The sequence below is a fragment of the Nerophis lumbriciformis genome, linkage group LG11 (genome assembly GCF_033978685.3).
Source record: "Nerophis lumbriciformis linkage group LG11, RoL_Nlum_v2.1, whole genome shotgun sequence".
Taxonomy (NCBI): Eukaryota; Metazoa; Chordata; class Actinopteri; order Syngnathiformes; family Syngnathidae; genus Nerophis; species Nerophis lumbriciformis.
Window position 1 is genome coordinate 25869533 of NC_084558.2, and position 13177 is coordinate 25882709.

A 13177-nucleotide genomic window follows, 5' to 3' on the forward strand; every position below is an offset into this window, starting at 1 on the left:
AAAGCAGTGAGAATAAGTTGCTGTATCAACAATAATAGTCAAGATACGCTGATCATATCATATAATCGATATTCATGCATTGTGTGTACCGTTCCCTAACAGCGTAAAACCTTGGAAAATGAATTAAAAAAGCCAATTATATTTTAAGGGCATATTAAAAAAAAACGCAACCAGCCCTCCATTTGCTCTTGTGGAAAAAAAGCCCACATGCTAACAGAAAGGTAATTTAGATTCAGGGAGGTTGCATTGTTTTCCTCCCAAATGGCCTGTGGGCTCTACAGAGAAACACCAATGATTAAAATGTGCGGCGTTATGTGGAAAAACCATCCAGCAAAAAGATAAATAAACAAAAAAATACATATATATTTGCTTTATCTGTATGATCCAAGAGGTTATTCTTTTAGGGACGCTGCAGGCAATCACATGATGGATCAGCTGAAGGAAAATGTGGATGAGATAAGAAGTAGGCTAGTTTATGATAATGTGCGAAGAAAACCACAAACACACCTGCAAATAAAACGCTTCTCTTGGTGACAATGTGAGCATTCAGTGTAAATAAATGATTCATATGCTGGAGCGCACACACACCGCATCGTCCATGGGTCACCATGGCAACGTACCAATACAGGAAGGCAGGGGGTTATCCCAGGCTCTCCTCTCGCCCGTCATGCACCTCAACGCGGACGCCCCGTGCAGCGTGTAGCCGGGCTCGCATCTGTACGTGATGCTGCTTCCGGAGAAGTGACCCTGGTCGTTGACTTTGAAGCCAAACTGGGGCACACCGGGGTCCTCGCAGTGCGATAGCTCGAAACCTAAACGGAGACAAAGTGAGATGCTCAGTAAATCCCTTTAGAGATCTTTGGGGCATTATGTTTCATTTACTTTTTTCTTTGTACATATTGCGTTTTTCCTATAGAATATAATTTTTTTTTACAAAATTTTAAAACGTCTGTTTTTAAATTAGCCTAATATGGCAACACTAAACAGAAAATGACACATTTGTTCCTCAAGACCAAAAATGTCCCTTTTAAAAAACACGAACAAAAATTACATTTCTGATCAAACATCATCCTAATGAAAACATATGCAATTCACCATATTAAGATTTTAATTTGGATTACTTTCAGATTTGCGCACAATTACTTGCACTTTATTAAACATTGATTTATGTTTCTATAATTTACAATAAAAGTGTGGGGATCGGTTTGCCAACCTTTGATATGCAGCTCGCGTGGCAGTTTCTACCATAAAAGACCATATCGTTTTTGTTATGAGGGCCCCAATGACTAGGTTTGCCTTGGCCCCCCAAATGACTAAATATTTTGTGTCAAAAGATTGGGGTCTTTTTTTAAAGTTCATTTAAATGTTAAGTGATTTACTGCGATTAATTGCAATGAATCAAAGTGCAAACTGTAATTAATCTGATTAAAAATGTAATCGTTTGACAGCCCTAGATTTTACCCAATTTTTTTTTGCAATAAAAACACAGTTTCCAAAGCAGAGTTCTGCATGGATGTAGCTGGTCTTCCCGTAGTTTCTAAGGCCATGTCTATACTAAACTGGATAACCCCTTAAACGAATAATTATTTTAGCCTAAGCCCCGTTTCAGCCACACTAATCCAGCGTTTAAGGTCCCCCTCCTCGGACAATTTCTTACACGGGTAAGTGTGCCGTGTATTTCTTGAATCTGCGGCACTTAGCTATGTATGGACTCATTGATCGTTTACAAAGTGAGTCCGGAGCGGAAGTGAAGCCAGAAAGACCACGCCCACACAGGGAGTGACGTCAGAAAGAACGCGCCACAGCCAGCTTCATAATAAAGCGGTTTCGTAACTCGGAGGTAACCACTGGAAATATGAAGGCGAGTCATCCAGACATGCCCGTGTTTCTCATTCTTCTACATGTACAGACGCTTGTGGAAATCACACATGAATACCTTAAGAGAAAGCTATTGCAGCTATTTCGGATACAACACATCTCAGACGGCAAGTGAACTTTGTGGTTGGGGCGGGGGCGTGGTTGGGGGCGTGGTTAAGAGGGGAGGAGTATATTTACAGCTATAATTCACCAAGTCAAGTATTTCATATATATATATATATATATGTATATATATATATATATATATATATATATATATATATATATATATATATATATATATATATATATATATATATATATATATATATATATAAGAAATACTTGACTTTCAGTGAATTCTAGCTATATATATATATATATATATATATATATATATATATACTGTATATATATATATATATATATACTGTATATATATATATATATATATATATATATATATATATATATATATATATATATCAAAATAAGAGAAATACCTGAATTTCAGTGTTCATTTATTTACACATATACACACACACATAACAATCATCTACTCATTGTTGAGTTAAGGGTTGAATTGTCCATCCTTGTTCTATTCTCTGTCACTATTTTTCTAACCATGCTGAACCCTCTCTGATGATGCATTCTGCTTCGTCTCCTTGTTGTGTGCGCAGTTGTGCACTGCACTCTCTAAAAGCCCTAGATGTTATTGTCACATATGCATGTACAGTAGATGGCAGTATTGTCCTGTTTAAGAGTGTCACAACATTGCTGTTTACGCCAGACGAACTGCTTTACGGTAGACAAAAACGTGACTGCTGTTGTTGTGTGTTGTTGCCGCGCTGGGAGGACGTTAATGAAACTGCCTAACAATAAACCCACATAAGAAACCAAGAACTCGCCCTCGATCATTCTACAGTTATAACGTGATTGGGCAGGCACGCTGTTTATATTGTGGGAAAGCGGACGTGAAAACAGGCTGTCGACATGTCACTTAGGTCCGCATGGAGATGGAGGTAACACTCATTAATTCCTACACATAGTTGCACACCATACCCTCTTGGATTTAGTCACACTCCATTCTCTTATTTTTTATTAATATTATTATTTTGTATTTATATATATATGGGTTATATATATATATATATATATATATATATATATATATAAATAAAATAGAGTTAAACAACGCCCCTCCTGTCTGTGCCGTCTCCTCCTCCTGTACACGTAACACTTTTCCCCCTTTCATGCTTCAATCATTGAACTTTTTACCCCTTTTTAAAGTTAAAGTTAAAGTTAAAGTACCAATGATTGTCACACACACACTAGGTGTGGCGAGATTATTCTCTGCATTTGACCCATCACCCTTGATCACCCCCTGGGAGGTGAGGGGAGCAGTGGGCAGCAGCGGTGGCCGCGCCCGGGAATCATTTTGGTGATTTAACCCCCAATTCCAACCCTTGATGCTGAGTGCCAAGCAGGGAGGTAATGGGTCCCATTTTTATAGTCTTTGGTATGACTCGGCCGGGGTTTGAACTCACAACCTACCGATCTCAGGGCGGACACTCTAACCACTAGGCCACTGAGTAGGTTTTCTTACCTTTCCCACTTATATTGTTATATTATATATTTTTTTACTAATATAACATATCTTTCAAACTTTATTATTATCTAAAAATGACAAATACTATATTATATAATGTATTCCAAAAATATTTTTGAAAAATTTGTCCCGGGATGTTTTCGGGAGAGGTGCTGAATTTCGGGAGTCTCCCGGAATATCCGGGAGGGTTGGCAAGTATGGGTGTCATTCACTACAATAGAGCAATAGCACACTGGAATTCCAGTTAATTGAAATACCACAACACTGGATATTGTTCAGATAAGTTACATTTAATTTAAGAACTTGCACACAAAGCAACACTGGAGGTGACTATGACGTGTGCATTTTCCGCGCATGCGTATTAGGTCGCGTTGCGCTGGCTGACGGAGGGAGGAAGAGGGTTATAAACGACCATTGTGTGTGTGTGGACAAGGATAAGGTTAGGTGGGATTTACCCTGGATAACCTTAGTGTAGAAGGGGCCTAAGTAAGACTGAAACACTCCTTTTTGCATCACTTACTCAGGTTGCGAGGGATCGACAATCCCGGACAATAAACGATTATTAATCCTTATGCCCATCAACCGTAATAATTAACTCATGATGCGATGTATATGATGGTTATATTATGTAACCAATGTGAACTCACTGGAGTAGACGAGTTTAAATCCTTCCCCTGTGATGTCGCCATCGCTGTAAAACTCCAGCCACAGGTGGTTTGAGGTCGATATCAGCGTCAAACCCAGCATGGATGTGCCCGTGAACGCTCCCAAAACGTGAGCGGTGTTGTCTTTCCCGTCGTGAATCTGATTAAAAAAAACAAAAACTTTTTTTTTTAAAGTATGTCCTAATGAAGGCAAAGTACGTCCAGCTTGTGTCCATCCATACCTTCAGTATGTCTCCCTGGGCCAGATGAAAAGTCCGAGCTGAGATGTTGATGCCTTTCCCAGCCTGCACCTGTTAGGCGAAGGTCAAGTGTCAAGTTTTGACAATAGAAACAATATCCATGTTGAGAACTAACCCTGTTTTTTAGCATCCTGTAAGCTAACTTGCTACAACAAGTACAAATAAATTATTGCTAATGGGTAAAGTTGCATAAAAGAACATGTCATGATGAACCTCTGGTCTCGCCAACCTTCTCCCGAATAAAAGGTTGTTGTAGGTGTGTGATAGAGCAAGGCACACGACAGTGATCAATCATTGAACAAATACTTTATTCATCAAGCGAGCCGTTAGTACGTGTGCTACAGTCCGTACCTGTGAGGAGGGACTGGCCCGGCAACTACTTCTTACAGCCCGAAATTATGTCATCTCAGGTCTTTGAGTTCATAGTACCCAAACCAACTTTGTCAGGCCCATGGAAAGACGTGTTCGCATGTGTAAGTGTTCCCTAACCATCTTGCAAAAGTCCTACCTAACGTTTAACATTAGCTAAGCATTGTGACTTTTCCTGATGAGAACTGTCCAGGCTCGGCATACCATTGACAGATTTACAAAGCCTTGCTTTAGCACCCCCGTGACCCCAAAAGGGACAAGCGGTAGAACATGGATGGATGGATGGATATCACACTTAACTACCTGCCCACATGATGTACCACTGTTTACAAGACTGGCTGCCTGCTTGCCCCCATGAAATGTAATCTTCCACTAAATGGAGAACATGTTTTTATGTAGCCTAGCAGATACTACAAACGTGTAACAATGTTTTTGTTCACATTGTTTTAAGTCTAGCAAATAAGCCATATACTTTAAAAGAGTCCAGACTAGAATTTATATTGTCGAAGCAGCTACTTTACCTTGGCAGCTAACTCTCATGACTGTTTTGTCAGAGTATTTATAGTTATCGCTTCTCATGTCTTTATATATATTCTTTTATCATTAAAGTCAAGCCATGCAATGCAGTTATTCAATACAATATATATTTTATATATGTGACGTTGGTCATTTTGCACAGTCCACACTCGAACCAACGACCACAAATCCCGGCTGAGAGTTAAGGCGAGTAGTGAGCTAATGAGCAAAAAGCCACAGGCTGTCAAGTCATTGTTCAGCACTGCTTTTAAGGCATTGGGAGGTAAGGTTTACACAACATACTATTGCACCACCACACTTGATGACATCTGTTACACATATGTCCAAAAAAGTAAATTTTTTCTGAGCAACCTGCAACACAGTCATTCTCAAATGCCTGGATGTGTGTATTTGTGTGTGAGAAATATTTTCTAGAAGCACTGCTGTAACGTAATTCAAACTACAATAACTTGCTCGCAACAAGACATTCCTGTTTATCTGATCATTTGTGTGAAGTTAGATCGAATAAAATAAAATAAACATACTTACTACAATGTTTACTTTTCTACCTCGATGGGTCAGCCCAGGGGTCGGCAACCCAAAATGTCGAATGAGCCATATTGGACCAAAAATACAGAAAGCAAAATCTGTCTGGAGTCGCAAAAAATTAAAAGCCTTATATAAGTGTTTTAATGACGTAAGTGTCTATATTAGCTATATTAGCCTACTATCAAAGGCTAACGCAAATCTTCGTTGACAGAAATGTTGTATTTACATTTTTATTCTCCACATTTTTGTAACATTGGAAATAATCAGTAAAATGGAGGCTTCTCACAGGGTGAGATCATTTCTGGAAGGAAATTAAATGATCTCAAATATACCTACAAATGAGGCATAATGATGCAATATGTACATACAGCTAGCTTACGTAGCATGTTAGCATCGATTAGCTTGCAGTCATGGATTGACCAAATATGCCTGATAATCAATAACATCAACAAAGCTCACCTTTGTGCATTCACACACAGCATAAAACGTTTGGTGGACAAAACGAGACAAAGAAGGAGTGGCATAGAACACGTCTTTCTGTGGCAGCATTGGAGAAAGTTATATGTGTAAACAAACTATGATGAGTTCAAGGATCGTTGAAATTAGTAGGACAAAACGGTGCTTGCCAAATACTCTCGTCAGTGAAACATGTACAACATAAACAGTGGAGTTTCTAACAATTAGGAATGTTTGTGTCATGTTTGTTCTCCTAGAGAAAATATATTAAAACAAAAAATATATTTTTTTCTTCATATTTTTGCCATTTTCACACATCTCTGAAAGAGGTCAAGGGAGCCACTAGGGCGGCACTAAAGAGCCGCGGGTTGCTGACCCCCTGGTCTAGTCAATCAAGTGTTGAGGTTTTAAAAGTACTCATGCTTATGGAGTAGCTAGCTGAATCTCATGGCTGCTTTGTGTCAAATTATTTATATTAATAGCTAATTTGCACACAAAAAAACACCTGACGTATACTGTAACATCAGAAAAGCTTCTACTGTAAAATGTTCCTATTATTCAAATCAGGTTATACAGCATACGTCGCTATATATAACTGTACATTATTAGCATAGTTGTGCTGGCAGAAATGTACAAATGTGCAAACAAGGATAAATGAAAGCATAATAGTTCAGGCCTGCAATTATTTTTAATAATACTGCACAGTAGAGTGCAGTTAATGTTTGCAATAGAAAAAAAGATGTCACATACATTCTTTGAAAGACATTAATTGCCTTTAATAAACTCTGACATGTAGATTAGCAGGATTCAAGCATTCTGTTAGTTGGACATAAACTTGATGTGCGTTACCTGTATGCTGTAGATGCACTCGTGGTTGTTGTCATAGTTCATCGGGTAGTTGGGGGACAGCATGATGCCTTCGTTGTTCATGACTGACGAGCCACACTCGGCTAAGAAAAAAAGATGCAGAGTTAAAGTCGATTAATCAATTGAGATTAGTAAATACAGACAAAAACAAACACACATTTCAAGTGGTGTGTTTTAGGGGTGAGTAGTTTTCCTTTATGTTGGAACCTCAATTTAAGAGTGTTTTGAGATAACAGCTGTCTATTAGCTAATTGTTATGCTTTAAGTTCTTAGCAAAATTGGAGTCACAAGTATCCCTGCCAACTGTCACAGTGAACATCGTTAAATCTGCCCAAAACATCCGGTCTTACTCGCGAGCATTAGTTTAGAAATTGGCATAACTTTGTTTTTCCAACCATGGGAAGGAAGAAAGTGAGTGTCAAGGACAGTGCTGAGAAACTGACGATATTCATTGAATTAAAGAAGGAAATCAGCAAAGACAGAGCATGTCATCAACTTGGCAAAGCAATTTGAGTGTATCACTGCTAGTCTGTACCATATTGAAGCAGAACGAGTTTAATGCCAGCCAAAAATTTTAAAATAATATCTAAATGGTCAACATTTATCCATGAAAATATAAAAAAAAACTGCTGATGGTGTGTTTGACCAAAAAACAACAGTTAGAAGATACGGTAGAAGTACAAACCCCGTTTCCATATGAGTTGGGAAATTGTGTTAGATGTAAATATAAACGAAATACAATGATTTGCAAATCCTTTTCAACACATATTCAATTGAATGCACTACAAAGACAACATATTTGATGTTCAAACTCATAAACTTTATTTTTTTTTTTGCAAATAATAATTAACTTAGAATTTCATGGCTGCAACACATGCCAAAGTAGTTGGGAAAGGGCATGTTCTCCACTGTGTTACATGGCCTTTCCTTTTAACAACACTCAGTAAACGTTTGAGAACTGAGGAGACGCATTTTTTAAGCTTCTCAGGTGGAATTATTTCCCATTCTTGCTTGATGTACAGCTTAAGTTGTTCAACAGTCCGGGGGTCTCCGTTGTGGTATTTTAGGCTTCATAATGCGCCACACATTTTCAATGGGAGACAGGTCTGGACTACAGGCAGGCCAGTCTAGTACCCGCACTCTTTTACTATGAATCCATGTTGATGTAACACGTGGCTTGGCATTGTCTTGCTGAAATAAGCAGGGGCGTCCATGGTAACGTTGCTTGGATGGCAACATATGTTGCTCCAAAACCTGTATGTACCTTTCAGCATTAATGGCGCCTTCACAGATGTGTAAGTTACCCATGCCTTGGGCACTAATACACCCCCATACCATCACAGATGCTGGATTTTCAACTTTGTGCCTATAACAATCCGGAAGGTTCTTTTCCTCTTTGGTCCGGAGGACACAACGTCCACAGTTTCCAAAAACAATTTGAAATGTGGACTCTTCAGACCACAGAACACTTTTCCACTTTGTATCAGTCCATCTTAGATGAGCTCAGGCCCAGCGAAGCTGACAGCGTTTCTGGGTGTTGTTGATAAACGGTTTTCGCCTTGCATAGGAGAGTTTTAGCTTGCACTTACAGATGTAGCGACCAACTGTAGTTACTGACAGTGGGTTTCTGAAGTATTCCTGAGCCCATGTGGTGATATCCTTTACACACTGATGTCGCTTGTTGATGCAGTACAGCCTGAGGGATCGAAAGTCACGGGCTTAGCTGCCTACGTGCAGGGATTTCTCCAGGTTCTCTGAACCCGTTGATGATATTACGGACCGTAGATGGTGAAATCCCTGAATTCCTTGCAATAGCTCGTTGAGAAATGTTTTTCTTAAACTGTTCAACAATTTGCTCACACAATTGTTGACAAAGTGGTGACCCTCGCCCCATCCTTGTTTGTGAATGACTGAGCATTTCATGGAATCTACTTTTATACCCAATCATGGCAACCACCTGTTCCCAGTTTGCCTGTTCACCTGTGGTATGTTCCAAATAAGTGTTTGATGAGCATTCCTCAACTTTATCAGTATTTATTGCCACCTTTCCCAACTTCTTTGTCACGTGTTGCTGGCATCAAATTCTAAAGTTAATGATTATTTGCAAAAAAAAATGTTTATCAGTTTGAACATCAAATATGTTGTCTTTGTAGCATATTCAACTGAATATGGGTTGAAAATGATATGCAAATCATTGTATTCCGTTTATATTTACATCTAACCCAATTTCCCAACTCATATGGAAATGGGGTTTGTACATCCATCCATCCATTTTCTACCGGGGTTCAGATCTGGCCCGCCACATAATTTTTTTATGGCCCGCATTAGCCTGGGAAAAATTTGTGTCAATAAAATACTTCATTGTATTATAATTTTTTTTACTAATATAACAATAATATAATTTGTCTTTACTGCCGTCATACACTTTTCCTCTCTCGATAAATAACGCTCTTTTCGTCATGGCGCAAGTGCATGCCGCTGCCCATTCCTCAATGAGCTCCGCGGAACGCGCCTGGGGACACGCCCATTGGCGGCTGCAATCAATCAGCAATCTACACACCTGTCATTGATGAGCTTCCTGGGCTTCTTAAGCCAGTGCAGACCTGCTTTCCGGGCCAGAACGTAGCTACCTGTTTTGTACAGTAAGCCTACTCGTACCCTATGCTCTCCCTCTCTGTGTTTTCTCCTCCTCCGTGTTTCATTGTGCGTTGTCCTGTGTCGTGTCGTTCCAGCAGCAAACCTCCGTTCCCGCGTGACGAGCTGTGTGTCTCGTCTCCCCTGTGTTCCTCTCTGGTTCTCTGGCTGCCCCATTTGGATCTCAACCTCCTGCCTAGACACGGACCTTCGACGCCTCGCTATAGCACCCGACTTCCTGCCTGCTCACGGACCTCCGAGCTTGTCTTGTCCCCGCTTGGACTTCCTCACCTCTCGCTCAACACTCCCGGTAACACTCATTAATTCCTACACATAGTCGCACACCATACACTCTTGGATTTAGTCACACTCCATTCTCTTATTTTTTATTAATATTTTGTATTTATATATATATATATATATGGGTTATATATATATATATATATATATAAATAAAATAGAGTTAAACAACACCCCTCCTGTCTGTGCCGTCTCCTCCTCCTGTACACGTAACACTTTTACCCCTTTCATGCTTCAATCATTGAACTTTTTACTCCTTTTTCTTATCTTTCCCACTTATATTGTTATATTATATATTTTTTAACTAATATAATATATCTTTCAAACTTTATTATTATCTAAAAATGACAGATACTATATTATATAATGTATTCCAAAAATATTTTTGTAAAGATGAAAATAAATAATTAAATATCTGCTTATCACCTTTACTACAGGCGGCGTGGCTTGGTTGGTAGAGCGGCAGTGCCAGCAACTTGAGGGTTCTAGGTTCGATCCCCACCTCTGTCATCCTAGTCACAAACTGTTGTGTCCTTGAGCAAGACAGATCACCCACCTCCTCCCAGTGCCACCCTCACTGGCTTAAATGTAACTTAGATAATGGGTTTGACTATGTAAAAGCGCTTTCAGTCACAAGAGAAAAGCGCTATATAAATAAATTTCACTTCACTTCACTATTTATGATTTCAAAGCAAGTTAGTTAACCATCAATTTGTACATAAAAAATTTATTAATAAAATGCATCAGCAATGTATAATAACACAAAGTGATTATACATTTAAATCAAATTGTAGTTTTCTTTCTATCAAATGCCTCACACATGAATTTTGATTAATCGTGATTAACCCTTGTGTGGTGTTCGGGTCTGTGGGACCCGTCTTCATTTTTTATTAAATGAAAAATGACACAATTAATTCATTTTTCAAACCGAGACTCACTGACTTTGGTTCATTTTCTGTGAAGAACATATATCAGAATACATATTTAATGACCACACACCATACATCCCCCCTACACATTTATATTACATATAAGATGTCCGGGTCCACTGGACTAATAGAAGTGTGGAAATTGATGTTGTGTGTACCACACACACACACGCACGCTCACACGCACACACACACACACACACACACACACACACACACACACACACACACACACACACACACACACACACACACACACACACACACACACACACACACACACACACACACACACACACACACAGCAGGCCTAGACAGGAGGAGGACAGAGTGTATGTACACACAACATCAGTGGGTCAAATGTGCGAGAAAATGAGAGCAGACAGTGTTGACAAACAATGTTGCAACCTTGTTTGGGAACCGCAGGTGCAGAAACACAAAAGAAGAATCACTGTGGGATGCAGAAACTGGCAGAGAAATGTTCCGTGCAACGTTCATATTGTTGTTACTCAGCCAGCATTCAACCTTTTTATGTTAAAATACTGAACAGATGTTTATTGGGATACAATAAACATCTGTTCAGTATTTTAACATAAAAGTGTTTGATTGTGAGGCATTAAAAGCCACAAAATGCAACGGGTCCATCAGACCCACAAATGCTGGCTGAGTAACAGCAATATGAACATTACACAAGGGTTAATAACAGGTTATTACCCCTATGCATAATTGAAATCACTTATAAAAAACAGCAACCATCTCAAAGCAGCCATTACTGCACATGTGGCCCTACATGTAAACGAGTTGGTGCAGTTCAATTACAATGACAGTTTGTTTGGGCAGCACAGGGGTTAGTGCAGGTGCCTCACAATACGAAGGTCCTGAGTAGAGATGTGAACAGTTTAGAAGTGCTTCTTTGCGAAGCCTGCCTTTTCAAGGTCGGGCTCTTCTAACGCTGTAGGGACACATATTACTATGAGAATATCATTAATTGCATCATTGAAATTAACTAGGGCAGCACGGTGGAACAGGGGTTAGTGCATGTGTCTCACAATACGAAGGTCCTGAGTGGTCCTGAGTTCAATCCCGGGCTCAGGATCTTTCTGTGTGGAGTTTGCATATTCTCCCCGTGACTGTGTGGATTCCCTCTGGGTACTCCGGCTTCCTCCCACCTCCAAAGACATGCACCTGGGGATAGGTTGATTGGCAACACTAAATGAGCCCTAGTGTGTGAATGTGAGTGTGAATGTTGTCTGTCTATCTGTGTTGGCCCTGTGATGAGGTGGCGACTTGTCCAGGGTGTACCCCACCTAACACCCAAATGCAGCTGAGATAGGCTTCAGTACCCCCCGCGACCCTGAACGGGACTGTCACACCGCGGTGAGGGAAGTCTTGTGTTGGTTTTTTCTGTCTTGTGATTTGCATGTTTTATTTTGAAAAGCAACTCCTCTTGTTTCAGATCATGGGTCCTTCCTCTTGTGTCACCAGTCTGACGTCATCCCTGACCCTTGATTGTTTCCACCTGTTTCCCATTACCCTCATGTTCCATATAAGCCCATGCCTCCCCTTGTTCTGTGCCAGATTGTCTCGAGCTTTCGTGCCTGTCTAGCCTCCATGCTCATGTTCATGTCCATGCCTTGCCTCGTCCCACGTCTACTTCCTTGTATCCAGATATTCCCACGCTGTAATTTTGAGTTAACTTTTTTCCTCCCTCTGAGCGACTTTTGTTATCTAGCCTTTTTTTTTTAACCGCAGTGGTGAGTTATGATTTTTTCCTAATGATCTTCCTTCCTCAAAGTTTTTGAGTGGTTTTTTGTTTACATTTATTAGAATAAGATTAGAGTAGTAATTTTTATAGTCATTATTTTCTTCCTCCTGTTGGAGCGTTTTTTGTTAAAGTTTTTATAGCTAATACGGTGCTAATTATAGTTCGTCTTTATTTTTGTATTTCCTCCTTTTGGAGTGATTTTCGGTTTTTCCCTTTTTGGAACCTTTTTCCCGCTGTCTGTTTTTGTGAATCAGTAATTTGAATATACTCTGCTCTGGAGGTTTACAAGTTTTCAAAATAAAAGCTTTATTTAGTATCCCATCTCTGCATCTGAGTCCCTTCCTTCGTCCAAGCCTGACAGGGACAAGCGGTAGAAAATGGATGGATGGATGGGATGGACAGTTTTTTTTTTTTTTTTCTTC

General features: G+C 39.6%; 1 protein-coding gene across 6 annotated transcripts in view; it reads right to left on the bottom strand.

Annotated features, from left to right (window-relative positions):
* Positions 1–13177, bottom strand: part of csmd3b (CUB and Sushi multiple domains 3b) — an 877422-nt gene that overhangs the window by 164494 nt on the left and 699751 nt on the right. For all 6 annotated transcript variants that reach the window (XM_061966990.2, XM_072914110.1, XM_061966991.2 and 3 more), the window contains 4 exons: positions 7110–7210; positions 4353–4421; positions 4114–4270; positions 621–812 (listed from right to left, as the gene is read on the bottom strand). In XM_061966990.2, the coding sequence (XP_061822974.1) occupies positions 621–812; positions 4114–4270; positions 4353–4421; positions 7110–7210 (519 nt within the window). The remainder of the gene's footprint in view (positions 1–620; positions 813–4113; positions 4271–4352; positions 4422–7109; positions 7211–13177) is intronic.